The sequence below is a fragment of the Monopterus albus genome, unplaced genomic scaffold, assembly GCF_001952655.1.
Source record: "Monopterus albus unplaced genomic scaffold, M_albus_1.0 scaffold46.1, whole genome shotgun sequence".
In the NCBI taxonomy this organism is placed as follows: domain Eukaryota; kingdom Metazoa; phylum Chordata; class Actinopteri; order Synbranchiformes; family Synbranchidae; genus Monopterus; species Monopterus albus.
In genome coordinates, this window is record NW_018127926.1 from 2,348,293 (window position 1) to 2,363,496 (window position 15,204).

Genomic DNA, 15,204 nt, shown 5'->3' on the forward strand with positions numbered 1-15,204 from the left:
CACAGCACACGTGACTGTGCTCCGTCCTCAGTGGTCACCCTGGGTAAATTAATGGCTTGCAGACGTTATCACCACAACTATCATATGCTCATTAGGTCTTCACTGCGATGATTCAAAATCTAATGCAGTAAGAATGGGATATTATTTTTAATGCACATAAATATTTAGGTTGTATAACCTAACCTACACATGCAGCCTCATTCTGATGCCCTTATGCTGTAGTTGCATCTAGGCGGAGGTAACAATAAGTATAATGAGTTGCAATGTGCACTGGTTGTGTTTTTGGTCAGTGAGGACTCATAGTTTCGAGGAAGCCTTTTCCTGACCGGTCTAACCTTAATCTATAGCTGTGAAACTGGCACCCTGCTTTCCACAGTGACACATTAGCCATTCTGTGAAAATGTTAGAGCAGCTTTGTGCTGATGGGATGAGAGCTTTATGTGGTTATAGTGTGCAAAATGCTGGCTATGTTTAACAACTCCACCACACTTTAAAACTAGGAAGGTAGCCATTTCTCTCTACCAAGTAAATGTGTCACACAGGTAAAAAGAAGCATTTCCTGGCCACTCACCTTTGAGTTCTTTCCCCCGCCTCGTGTTGACTGCAGGGAGTATGTTCTCTGGACAATCTGCTCAGGTGTGGAGGGGGACTTGTCAGATGAGTGGTCCGAACCCTTCTCCACCATGTTCTCACCCTCCTGGCTCTGTGGTGTGGGAGAGCGCGAGCGTTTACGAAGGACTGGTGAGCAGGTGGGTGTGCTCTTGTTTGAGTTACTGGCAGTGCTAAAAGAAAAGAGAGACAGAGGAATAACCAAAAAAAATCTACTCATTCATTTTAATGTTACTTCATCCTAAATCAATTATAAAAATGCAGCCTAGCCTGTAAAAGTGCATCGCACAAATTATACAAATACATTAATATAAAGACCATTAGTTCACAAATCAGTGTGGACAGCAGCACAGTGCACACACTACTTGAGGCTTAAGAGGCTTGGAGCATCACGGCTAATAAAAACTAAGCTAATACGGGAAAACCAACACAACAACAGCAGGAGTAGTGAGGGAAACATGTAGTAAGATACAGTCATGCACGACCTGAGGATTTTCTCACTAATTCCACACTTTAAAGGCAACAAGCAAATCAATATATTACTTTTTGATGTTCTGAGTCTGTGTTGACTCTGAGATTTATTGAGCTGTTTATTTTAAATCCTACAAAATATCCTTACAATAAAGTATCTTTCTCTCCGACAAACAGCTTCCATGGCTGTAGCAGAGCCATGAAAACCACTTTGGAAGACAAACATGAAAAACATCAAAAATACACTGCCAGGGGAAAACCATCATTCTGCCTAAAGTAGGTTTATACCATGTGATTCTGTTGCCTTAAATTAAGGAACATGTTGACTTTTATTGGTTTAATACCTGCTCTAACAGCTGACCAGCTGAGGGGGAGGACTGTTTGTCTTAAGACAGGGTGGTCCCTGTTGCCCATCATACACCAAGTTCCACAAAGGCCTCTCTGATCCAGCACTAGATGCTCCCGTTCCTGTACACACTCACACATGCACACAAATATCAGTGGCTAAACAGGAAGCCCTCCCCTCACTGACAGAAGCTAACGAAAGGCTCTGCGAGTGAACCGTGTGGCACTGTGACCGCCAGACCTGCTTATTTGACATGGTGTTATGCAAGCCATGACGTCACTACCAGCCAATGGCCACTGTTAGTTACTGATCTACTGTTCTATCCTGGACTCAGCTTAGAGCACTGAATCACAGAGAGCAGCGCTGACAGCTGCCAGGGTCTGCTGTGCCTGGAGCTGATTAGCTTGGTGTTAAAAGAAAAGGACACCACAGAGCCTCCACATCTGTTTAAAGCATGTCTGGTATATTATAGTCCTTCTGACATTAATTTATATGTACCAGTAGTCTGCGGTGGAACATCCTTTTGACTGTACTGTACATTGTGTACTCTGCAGTGATTACTGATTAGTTCCTACCTGATTAGGAGTAAATTTGTAGGAAATCATCCTTTAACTGCCATGCATTTATCATTTGAGTTGCACATCCACTACTGCCACAGTCCAGAGGCAGGTGAATGCCATACTATTCAATGCAGAGCCACAGTTTAAAAGTGTATTCTTCAAGTTCCTATTATGTCTTTATCACTCAACACACCTTGTCATTTATTTTTATAAAAAAACAACCTACCATCTTACTGTAAAAACACTAAGATGGTAGGAAGCAGAGTGCATTGATATTCTATATGCATGATAATCTTTGTCTGAGCTATACACACATACAGTAACCATGCAAGTTGGCAGACGAATGAACCAGGCCAAGGTTTTACCATAAATCCTGTCACATACCAGGCTCCCTGATAGCTGACCAGTTACGCTGTGGCGCTCTACATATGCAGGCACAGTGCGCGCAGTACCGGCAGTTAGGGTCTGGTTGCCGACTTTTGTCGCAGGCCCTCTCCTCTGTCCGCCTCTCTGTGACCCACTTTGTACATAATAAATAACAGCAAAAGAGCCCAAAAAAACTAAATTATAAAAGATCCTGTCACATATCGTTTTGTGCTCAGTTTTGTAGTGTACGACGTGCTATACAGCAGCCACGTTAATCACTGAATATGTCGCATTTGTATGGAAGGTACTTTTTCCTTCAAGATTAATGTTTTATTTCATATTATTTATTATTATTATATTATTTATTAGTATTAATTTTTAGGACGAAGGTGGACGTGGTCTTTATTTCAGGCGTAATGACCTGCCTCACTATAACACACTGCGGGAAACCCTGCGAGCTAATGGCTCTTTCCTTTGCAACTAACTAAACAAAGTTTGATAACTATGAAAACTTAGGACAGGTGGTTTTCTTCAGACACTTAATTTGCATTTACACCATTACTGTGTTACAAACAAAGTATAGCTATAATGTGAATGGCTGCTATTAAGTAGTAGTCAGTATGCAGCAAGACACTGTGGTCACATCCTCTACATGTCAGTTACTAGCAGAAGTCCTCTTGTTCTCTTTGTGTAATATCACTGAAGCATTTCTTACACTGGGCCACAGTTCCTTTTGTTCAGAGCAACACTAATAAAATGTGTTACCTCCTCCCAGGATCATTTCATCCTCATTGGCTGTGGACATATTATTAAACATGCTGTTGTATTTGCTTGTGACCATTCTGAATGTCTTGTCAAGGTAATTTACTCTTGGGAGAAGCTTTGGGGCTGTCCTCCTTCTACAAACTACACTCACTATTTTGTGTACTCAGAAGTACATTTTTCACAAATGTAACAGACACATAACGAGGTCTCATGAGAGCAGAAATGTGTCTTTTAAACCACCATAAAGGTACAAAGTAGTTTTAGATATCATGAAATGAAGTGCCAGTTAAAATGCCTGGAGCTGCAGGTGGGTAATAAAAGTACAGTACAGTCACTTTCGGCTTTTTCTGTTTAGGGGTCGCCACATCGAATCGTCACACTGATGACTCGCATGTTGACATTTGGCACGTGTTTTACGCTGGATGATGCAACCCTGATTCGAACCTGGGGCGCAGTGTCGAGAGCCTTAACCACTAGCCTACCGGGGACGGCTAAATGGTGGGTAATAAAAGTTGGGACTTTTATTACCCACCAAAAAACTTAAATGAACCAAGCAAAGAATCATTCTCACTTTCCTTGCATGGAAAAACCAACAGGGTCTGACCGGTACATAAACCTCCACTTGTTGTTTTCAGCAACAGAGAAATTCATGGATCATCTCACCTTTCCAGAGACACGTCAGCAAACAATGGGAACATGGTTCTGTCATCAGCATAAGAATGACTTACTCACACAACAGTTTGCTCTTTGAACCTGCATGGTGGTGTGGATAGAGTGAACATGCAGCTGACGCTGCTCTACAAAGAAGCAGACAAAAGCATCTATCACAGATGCTTTGCTTCATGAAAGAAAGCCCTGACAGTCTGACATAATGCAACAGAACCTGTCTCTGGATAAAAAGCACAACGCGTTTGCCAATTGTAGAGTAACAGGCACAGCTGTTACATGAATATATAAGTGTGCTTCATGATTAAAACCTGTTTTCAGTATAAATCACATGAGCTTTCGAGTTCTAAAGCTGCACCAAGTGACCGTGTGATGTGAAGACCGCAGCCTATATTTACCTTCAGTTACACTGTAGAGTGTTGACAAACAATTGAACAATTAAAAAGCCATATCACATATAGCACCGCCGACACAGCCGCAGGGCTCAAACAAAGCTCAGCTTAGGATGAATATCTCTATAGCAACAATGAACGGAGTTTAAATATTCAGTGTGCGACTAAATACACCAGGCCAGCTCAGCTGTTAGATATGTTTGTCTGAGAGAAAGCAATGTGACAGACAGGGCATCACAGCTCATTTGCACATGTAATGACTGATTTTGGAACTTCTACAAATATCCACAATTTTAATTTATGGATGTTTCATCATATCTTTCTGTGCTGGTGTTCATTCTTTAACTGTGAAATGTATTTTGGTAAACTGAATAAAGGCCATATTAATTCAAGTTTCTCCAAAAAATGGCTGAAATAAATTTGATAAATAATAAATGAATTCATCTAAATCACAGCTTGTTTACATCCAAACTTAGCAGTGCTACATAAATGGTCTTATACTGTAGTGGTATGGCGATTTTCCATGCATTACAGTGCACTCAAAGTGCTTTCACACTGTTAGGCCATTCATCCACTCGCACTTCCAAGCACTCACATCACTGGGAGCAACCGGGGTTCAATGTCTTGCTCCAGGACACTTTGACACGTGGACTGAACAAGCCGGGAATCAAATCAAACTGCTAATTTTCTGGTTCCACTCTACCTCCTGAGCCACAGCCGCTCCTGTATATGGCGCTGTTAACATCTCGCTTGATTATTAAAACAGTAAAATGCCAAATTTTGTACAGCACAGCACTTTCATTAGCAAACTGTCTGAGGATTGGTCCCTGAGCACTGAGCACAGAACTCATCAGCATTACAGCGCTCTGTGCAGAAAAGACCAACTTCAAGGTGTTGATCACACAGAATCTCCACGTGTCACAGTCATTCAAAATAGGTCAGGTTCTTACATGTAGATGCAAAGAAATAAAAAAGGAGAGAAACAAGCATGCTGCCTGTGCCACTTTGTTACAGTCTTTTAAGCTCTAAAGCTCTAAATCCAACTGGCTCCAGCCGCCCAAATGCTCAGCTTCACAAAAGAACAGAGTTCTGGGCCTTTCTGAGGGCCCCGCTTGCTTTAACAGTTTTGCTGACCCTGGAAAATACCCATCTGGCTGGCAGTGACCCTTGAGCTCTGTTTGCTTTGAATAGGCCATGAGGAGCATTGTGTTCATCAGCATCCACTGTGCATGCACGCACAGGAATGCGCATACAGTACATAGAAGCAGACATAAACATGGGCATGCGCGCGGACACAGAGTATATATGCCCCCGTACTGCAGAAATACATAACGGCTCACTCAGCTTTTACTGAAATGATAAACTTAGCAACATCACACACGCAATCTACAAAATACTACAAACAGCCAGCTCCATGTTTAAAATACCCATGAACTGTACATATTGAGAACAAATGCATCTACCCCACCCATCCACCCTATCCACACATGCACACACCCTTGGACATGCATCAAACAGCCTGCCATACCACAGATGAAAGATAGTCCATCAACATCTCGCCATAGCAGCCCTCAAGGCAGCGACAGTCCTTGCTGGCCACCGTCACACACTCCAACACCACCATGTCCTCGTAGGCAACACCTAGAAATGAACTGATCACACCCTGAACTGTGGACAGCACTTTTCTTTCTCTCTCATTGTAAAAAAAGACAGGTAGCTTGGCTGATAAATGGAGAGGGAGAGAGAAAAGATGGAAGGCAGGGAGCGAGATTTTCTTTAGCAGGCTTAGGGCCACTGATCTTCCTTGGCCAGCTCTGATCTCCTAATAACCAGCTTACATCGCCCTGAATGCCACCTGTCAATGAAGAGGCATTGGAGGTCGAAGGTGCAGCTGTCCCCCTTCTAAATAGTACATGTTGATCTTGCCAAGCAGTGAAACTAGTCATTATGCAGGCACCGTGTAATTCTGCCTGAATGCAGGGCAGGTAGGCACACAGTTGTTCCCAGCACTAACCTGGCTGTAGCCATGTAGGGAGCCACTCCGCCGCGATCCAAACGGCTTCATTCAAGCAGCGAGAGCAGTGGATGAGATGTATGAGGAAGGAGAGGAGGAGGAGGGGGGACAAGAAGAAAAAAGACAGGGATAAGGGATTAAGGGGAGGATGGTGGACAAGTTTCGAAGCATTCCAGGAGAATGAGAGGAAAAGGAGGAGGAAACGATGCAGCGGAGGGAGAGAAAAAGAATGTATTTTCCCGACTGGAGACCAGGCTTTGTTTGTTCCCCTTTCTCTTTTTCTCATTCACTCTCTTCTGGTTTGCCTAGCTGAGGCTGATAAGCTCCCGCTCCCTCTTAGCAACCTGCACCTTTCCATTCCGCCTTTTTCTTCCTCTGGTCTCCCAGCCATTTGATCATCTGCCTGATTACTGCATCCGCTAGTATCCAAGCAAGGTTCTCCTCTCGCGATTTTTGCTCCTTGCTCACAGAATTTCACGGCTGCAGACTGACAATAGACTGAAAGAAACGGGGGTGGGGGCAGAGACAGAGCAAATGAGGAAAGAGATGGCTTTCACTTTGTATTCTACCTCTACTTGGTGCTGGTGCACTCAGCCTGCTGCATCCTCAATTATTCATGTGATTCATGAATGGAGGGGCTGACATCACCGGCATTCAGGTCGCTTTACATCCAAAGCTCCCTCTAAATCACACAATAAGTGAGCTCAGGCTTTGTGGTAAACACTTTTCATGGTTTCACGCTGATACATGCTCACACACACATAAACTTCCTGCTATTGTCAAAATGAACTGTCTCCATAAGCAGCATGTTAATTATAAAGGGCAAGAGAAGTGGTAGGTTCACAAAATGAAATTATGCAAATCAAATGCAAGTACGGCATATATAACAAAGTCAAATATATTTTGACTGGGGTCTAAATTATCAGTTAAGACTGCAGGAAGTCAGCTGAGTCACTTGCTGTACTTTGCAAATATCAAACAAATAATTAAGAACAAATAGCCCATTAAAAAAACACATTACTATAAATTCTATGTAATAAGACTGTTTGTGGAGGACATTGCTTTTCAGCATGTCTGGCATGGTCCAACACATACAAACAAATAAAAGGCAATATGAAATATTGTCCATCGTGCGTCATTACCATCTACCTGTGTTTTAAACACAGACCTTCAACTCATCTCTATCTCTTAAATAAGGCGGAAGCATGAGTGACAGTTAAGTCACATGCTTCATGTACATCATGACTAAGTCTGTTTTTATTGATAAATAGTTCCTTTTAGTCTGTGGGTGCATCTTTCAGTCCTCTTTTACACTTAATGCTATTATATACAGTACATTGTTTTTTAAAGTCAGAAAAGGTAAATTATTTAACTGGCTTGGTTGATTAAGCGATCTAAGGCCTGCAACACCCACACCTCTCAATCAGCTTGTGCAGAAAATGTCATCCGTATCTCGAAAGGCTTTATCCACAGGACTGGACCTGCAGTACGTATTCATTACTGGGTTACAAATGTTATGGTGGATTACACACATAGCATTTATATGAACTAATTGCTGAACATGTTTCCATGTGCAAAGACACATTTCTTTAAAATATGAGCGCTATAGTGCAATTTACTTGTTGAACTACTGTTTACTTGATAAACAACTGCACATCAATTTTTACAAAAGGATTATTACCACTTATTACCAATTAATCAATACTTACTGGTCTTATGAACATGCCAGGACAAATAATTTTAAGGTAACCCATTGTATATATAGGCATTGTCACCTTGGTATCTCTATAAGGAAGCAAATGGAGCCCTGAGCTGTGCTGCTGGAAAGATTTGACCCTGGGGGTTGCAGCAGTGCTAGCTGTCTCTGTGGGAGTGCTGAGCGGAGCTGTGCTATGGAACAAAGGGAGCTGGTCCGCTGAGCCGGACCGCTGTGTGCCCAGATAAGCCCGCCCGGTCTCACACCAACAGCCGACCTACTTAGGGGACCCCTGTACTCATTGTTACTGCACTCACAGGACACAAAGATGGTCAAACTGACCACACACTCACAAACGTGGTATATAATGAACAGCCATGGGTTTGTAACGACTGATTCATTCATCTCAACAATAGACGACTGACAGGCTTGAATAGATTCAATTTAATTTTTGCGGCATAGAGCTAAGTTGAACACATCCCAAATGTTAAAGACTGAAACTAATTTCTCCATCTCTTTGAGAGGAAAGCATGCTGTTTACCAAGTTGTCATAGCAACATCAACATGGTGACGCCTGGCTGAGTCGGAAATGCCTGTCAGTCTGTGTCTCAGTCGTGCAGTTACCATGGCAGCGCATCAAGCCATTCATGTGCACTGCCACTTGAAGTGTTTCTCCCTCTCCAACCAGAGGGAGAAAGAGAAAGCAGTAGGGAAGTGTGTTTGTATGTGTGTGTGTGTGTGTGTGTGTGTGTGTGGGGGGGTGTTATGCTGTTGCATAGAGCATTAACATACACTATTAGCTATCTACAAAGCCCTGGAGTTTGAGTGCACTTTATTGTGGACATGTTCAGCATGTCAGGACTGATCAGTGGTGGCCCCAGTGGCTGATATATCTATTTTCCTCATACCAAGAAGAAGTCTGAAACATCACTCAGTAGAGTTTTAAACAAGCAAAGTGAAACTACTGCTGCACTGTATGTCATTATCTCTTCTAAAACTTTTTAAATCCAGCCCCAAGAGCATAACTTCAGCATTTAGTCCCAGGCTTAATTAAAATGCTTAATTATCCTCACTGTGTGGAAACCTAACAAAGGCAGGCCTGTAACATTTTTGGGTCCTCATTGAAGCTATGGCCTACTGCACCTCTGGGTACAAGAACCTGTCCCGAAAGCAGCTATAATTACACACACTGATTTAAATTCAAGAGCACGACTTGGCCCAGTGAGGTAATTTAAGGACTTGGTGGAGATGTCAGAGAGAGGCAGGAGGGGCCAGGAAACTGGCAACAGGATTAAGCCCCTGCGGGCGACTTGTCCATGCGGGACGGGACACAGCCACTGCCATCTGCAGGGGATATGCAGGCGGAAGGAAACAGGCTGGGTGACATAGACCACTGCAGAGAGAGGGGTGAGGGCTGGACAGAAAGAGACTGTGCATACGTATGTGGTCTTAGGGTAGAAAACAAGGTGAAGTGAGGAGGTGTAAGGGTGGATATACTTCATACTTTCACATATATACTTCACCTAAAATATTGTATATAAATCACTGACTAAGCCATTTAACCAGGCCACAGTATGGCTCAAACTAACCGAGTTATCAGATGATTCTTTACAATTCACTTTAGTTATCGTGTATGTCTCTCAAGATTTATCTATCTCAAAGGGACAAATATATGTCACCTCAATGTCGACCATGGCTCTTGCTGTACTGTGTGTTTAGATACTGTACAGCTATTTCAGTTTTCAGAAACCTTTTTAAAAAAATCTTTCTTGAAATTTGTATAAGCTTGCTTTGTGCACCTAATTATTCAAAACTACTTATGGGACATTTTAAACATAAATATGTGTTTCATCATGCTGGTTTTGTGACTATTTTTGTGACTCTATTGTAGCTGCTGTATGAGAAACATCAGGGTGTTGTCGATACCCATCAGAGCGGCCTCTGTGCAAAAGTCATAGGTCACCAAACTCACTTCTTTCAGGTTGTGAAGATACAGACATGTGACATAAATGCCTCACGTTTACCAGCAATAATTACTATCGGCTGTGCAACACAGTTCCCTGACATTCTGCACAACAGCGGGGATAAACGGTTTTGCAGCGTGTGCAATGTTGCAGTGGAACACAAACAAAAGACATCACTGACAAACACTTTTCTACCCTTCACTTTTCTAAAAAAGAACGGGCTTGGTAAACAACACTATTTTGCCAGTATACAGTAGCATTAGCGAGTGGAGCAGGCTCTAATTGTGTTTTTAAAAAATGTAATGAAAAAACAGCCCTGGACAGGCTTCTTTGGAGAAACAGCATGTGGAACGCTAATGTAAAATCTTTTTATTACACATCTGTCAGAGAGGAATACACATGACTGTCTGAACGCACCTTCCAGTCCATTAACAGCAAAGCCTGTTTGAGTGAGACAGAGGGAAACGGAGGCATTTCCTCCCACAACATGACATGACTAATGTTTTAAAAGTTGCTTGGAAATAAATTCATCCATCTGCCTGAAAAAGTTGTATAAATACAACTTTTTTTTGTCTAAACAAAAAAATATTTGTTTTTTTAATCAAAAATGTTGTTTCTTAGAGTGGGATTAATGAGCACTGTATATGACCAGTTTGTCAAAATGAACATGTAATGCCAATTCATTTATAGTTAAATACTATGCAAACATTGCAGAGTCAGTGCATATTCATTCACGTCCCCTCACATCCTAAAGATAAAAAAAATCTGGTTATACTAGGAGGAGGCAGGAAAGTGATGCAGGGAGCAATCTGGAATATAATCAGTGATGGCTTGTGGGAAGGATGCAGAGATAAAACTAGAATTGCTGCTTTGTGGTTGTATACCTCTGCCAACCAGTCAAATTCACGGGAATGTGACAGATGTGAGGTCACCATGACCTTGACCTTTGACCATCAAAATCTAATCAGTTATTCCCTGAGTCCAAGTGGACACATGCCAAATTTGAAGAAATTCCCAAGGTGTTCCAGAGATATCCTGCTCATGAAAATACATTTGTACATTTGGATGAGAGTATTGTATGGACAGACGTACATACAAAAGCCTGAAGATATAATACCTACAGCTATGGCTTTCGCTGGTGTGCAGGCAAAAAAAGAAAAGGGGCACAGAGGATGGGAGAGAGAAAGTTAATAAGCTGTGGCCAGGAGGAAAACTGTTTTTCTTCAGTGCAGAGTCCCTGCTGTGAATTTGGAAATCCACTGTGGTCCAGTCTGATGGTGTAGTGCTGCATCTGCTGTCGGTTTCAAGCTATGCTCAAAGTCCATCCATCCACTATCTATACTGCTTATTCCTAAACAGGGTTGCAGCCAATCCCAGCTGACACTCCGTGAGAGGCGGGGTACACCTCGGACAGGTTGCCAGTTCATCACAGGGCTGACATGTAGACAAACAACCTCACACACTTACTCCTATGGGTGATTTAGAGTCACCAGTCAACCTAAGCTGCATGTCTTTGGACTGTGGGAGGAAGCTGGAGTAACTGGAGAGAACCCACACAGGTGCAAGGAGAACATGCACACTTTGCACAGAAAGGCCCCAGGTCTGCCGGGGCTTGAACCTGGAACCTTCTTGCTGTGAGGCAACAGGGCTAACCTCCATGTTGTTCAAAGTCCATTCCTCACAAATTCTAGACTCTGGACATTAATCACTCTGTTTTCTGAGCAGGACCAGCTGAACAACCAGCAGTTCACCCCCAGTTTATTCACATGGTATCTTCCTTGCCCTTCTTCACTACTTTACACATTGAAATAAATCTTTTTGGTGCAGAGGCCTGGGAGCTATAATTTTCTAGTCAGCCTAGTATAGCTCAGAGAGGCATCAGTGGCTCAGCATTGGATGCCGATGAGGGTGGTTTGGATGTACTGTACGTGAGCCTCTGAACACAAATGTCTGCATTTACCACCACAGGGTGCGTAGGAAAGCTGCCTCCATCCTCAAAGATCCCACCCACCCCCAGCATGGACTGTTCACTTCTCTACCCTCTGGCTGGAGGTTTAGAAGTATGAAATGTAGGACCACTAGACTGAAAAACTCTTTCTTTCCCTCTGCCATCAGACTCCTAAACAGCTGAGGAGTTTATTACCAGGAAATACGTGATGTACTGTTTACATTCTCAGTTTGCACATGCATAATTGCGCATTGACTGTTGACTGCTGCACATGCTGCTCCCATGCAGCATACATTTATTATATTCTTTTATTATATTGCTGCATTTGTTGCTGCTTAAAGTGTCTTAGATTTTGTTACTTATTTGTGTTACATGCATAATTGCACAATGACTCTGCTGCACATGCTGCTCCCATGCAGCATACATTCTGTTATATTCTTATAAATTCTTTATTATATTGCTGCATCTGTTGCTGCTTAAAGTGCCTTAGATTTTGTGTTACTTATTTATCTACTTTATATTTCATTTGTATTTTGTGGCATTCATGTGGACGGCAAAGTAAGAATTTCATTGTACAGGGAAACACGTTTCCTAACTGTGCATATGACAAAACAAACACTTTGAACTTTGATTTTTTTTTTTTTTTTTGCATGTACAGCATCATGTTCTACTAATTCTGTATACACACAGCACATGTACAGACAGGTGACACAGTGGCTTCAGTCACCTTGGTATTGATTCTACAAATCTCTGAGTTCTACTGGAGGGATCAACACCATCCTTCCAAAAGATATTCCCTCATTTGATTTTTCAATGGTGGTGGTGGAGAAGCTGTCTAACATGTCGCTCCAAAATCTTTCATACATGTTCAACTGGTTGTTAATCTAGTGAATGTGAAGGCCACTGCTTATGATTCACATTACTTTATTCTCATCAAAGCATTCAGTGACCCTCTTGCTCTATAGACGGGGGCACTGTCATCCTGGCAGAGCCCACTCATTTATTCTGGTGTTTCCCCTTTAATTTGTCAACGGTCTGTATATGTGTGTAGACACTTGTGGCTGCAGTCTCACAGGGGTGTAACAATAGACATCATGACGAGAAAACTCCAGTGTCTACTCCTGTGCTCTCCTGCACTTTGACCATGACATGAAGCAGGAACAACACTGCAGTCGCCTGCTCTGAATGGCAACATTCAACAGGATAAAAGAGATGAACTGACCAGACAAGTAGACAGACACAGGCCTGTCTGTCCTGCAGGAACAACCGGTTTGTCCACGGGGCCATGTGCAGAGAATGAGCTCCAGCTTTAGCCCTCTGTTACTCCCCTAGTGTTGCTACAGCTGCTGCTGTTGGCTGTGTGTGCACATCTGTGTCTGTGTGCATGTACAACTGTGTGCAGATTTAAGTCACACACCAAATGTCATATCAAGAACAAACATCCCCCATGCCAGACTGAGGCCGCTGCCAAATCCTCTCTCTCACTCACACCCATGTCCCTGCACATGGTCTTGCTTTTACTCTTATCTCTTCCTTGTTTTCTAACACGCAAGTAATGCTGCAAAACTTTCCCCCACCCTGGCTTTCAATCACAGGGTGCACTGTGACAAACACACACCTAACAGGGCAGCCTGGCTTCTAAACTGAAAGGCTTTTGACATCACTAGATTGTTTTTTAAATTACTAAAAAAAGACTTTGCTTGTTCTCACCAGGTCAAACTGATCACCACCACTATTTTTTATTTCTTTTACTGTGATGCAGTTTTAGTATATGCAAAGAGAATGTTGGTATCACATGCCTCAAAAACACCAAGTTTGCAAATACCAGTGGTCAAAAGTAACAAAGTACTCCACTGCATTTATTTGATAACTTTAGTTGCTAGATGCTTTTCAAAAACAGATTAATAAATCATAAATGATTTATTAAAATGGTGATTTAAAGTTAACATTGAAAACCTCATTTAACGCATATTTTCTGCCATAACTTGGCCTTTAATGAAGACAGAATCCTGAAATGTTTTGGTAAGATGCACAGTATAACTGCCTAACATACCCTAAAAGATGGCCCAGATCTGATCCAGCTCAAGGATTTTAGGACACATTTTGTGTTGTTGTTTTGGATCTCATTTTTCACAAGGGACCCATTTGTTTGAGTGAATGTTGTGCCTTGGCAGAGGAACATCCACTCTCTGAGTGATCTTGTTTCTTCTGTAAACACTAAGGTCTAAAAATCTTTTTCTCAGAGTCCCACAGTTTTTTAACGTTTCAATTTGTGCATTATCATTCCAGTCAAACTGTATTATGAATCTTTATCTGGTTTATAAAATCTTGTGTTTACTGCTGTCCGAGTCACCAAAGAATAATCCAATGAGTCCGAGTCGAGTCTGAGTCAAGTCATGAGTCAAAGTCAAACACAAATGACACAGCTCTCGCCATTTTAAATTCCAAACTTTCTAACAGGGCATTTCTTCACCATATTGCTCAGCAATTTGATACATAAAGATCATTAATAGAAAGGCGGAGTGTATGCTTCAATGGAGGGGTGCTGAATACAGCATGGTGCAGGTGAACAGGTTTTAATATTATTATCTTAGGCAAAATTATTAAGGCCTATTACAAGAAAAAGTCAGAGTCCTTGTCTCTAACTTCTGAGTCTGAATGCAGTCAACGCTCATGTCTGAGTCATCAGTCCTGAAAATCTGGATGGGACTCGAGTCAAAATCCTGGACTTGAGTACCACAACACCGTCTTGAGCTATTGCACCAATTATGAGACAACAATATAATAAAGAGGCTGGAGAACTCTAAACCAGTTAAATACGATCCCTCACTGTATCTAGTGCTGATAAATAAGCTGCTATATCCAGTGTAAGCCAGTTGTGTATGACACTCCAGACGACAAATCCGCTAAGTGAACTATTGATAGATGGAATAAGCATTTTACCTGTGTAGCAGATTGTCCCTCAGAGCACAGACAGCAGTATAATGAATGCTAATAACAAGATTTCTACTGGATCCTCTCACTGATGAATCTATAAGGGGAACTGATTAATATAATTTGTTCCATAATTTATTTTGGTCCTTCAACATGGATTGAAACACAGTGAAATGGGAAGCATGTGTCCATGTTCAAAAGTGCCTTCTACAAACACATTCTTAATTTAAATGTATATATTGTAACACTATAACACACACACACACACACACGCACAAGAAGACACACTAAACAGCACACATTTGTATGCACTCAGTCTGATTAATGTTATGTAGGCTTGAGAAACTTTAAAAGTTACACTCTACAAAAATGGACAGGAGGATTAAGTGATGAAAAGTAAGAGGAGAGCAGAAAAAAGCGAGGGATGTAAATGAAGAGGACCAACAAATACACTATAGAGAGATTGAGACACA

The 15,204-nt window shown here is 42.0% G+C and overlaps 1 protein-coding gene across 15 annotated transcripts in view; it reads right to left on the bottom strand.

Moving 5' to 3' along the window:
• gramd1bb (GRAM domain containing 1Bb) overlaps nucleotides 1-15,204 on the bottom strand; it is a 100,626-nt gene that overhangs the window by 23,460 nt on the left and 61,962 nt on the right. For 13 of the 15 annotated variants that reach the window (XM_020600415.1, XM_020600421.1, XM_020600420.1 and 10 more), the window contains one exon: nucleotides 572-782. In XM_020600415.1, the coding sequence (XP_020456071.1) occupies nucleotides 572-782 (211 nt within the window). Of the gene's footprint in view, nucleotides 1-571; nucleotides 783-1,424; nucleotides 1,808-6,189; nucleotides 6,764-15,204 lie in introns of those variants that run through there. The other 2 variants (XM_020600425.1, XM_020600428.1) reach the window with 2 other exon arrangements.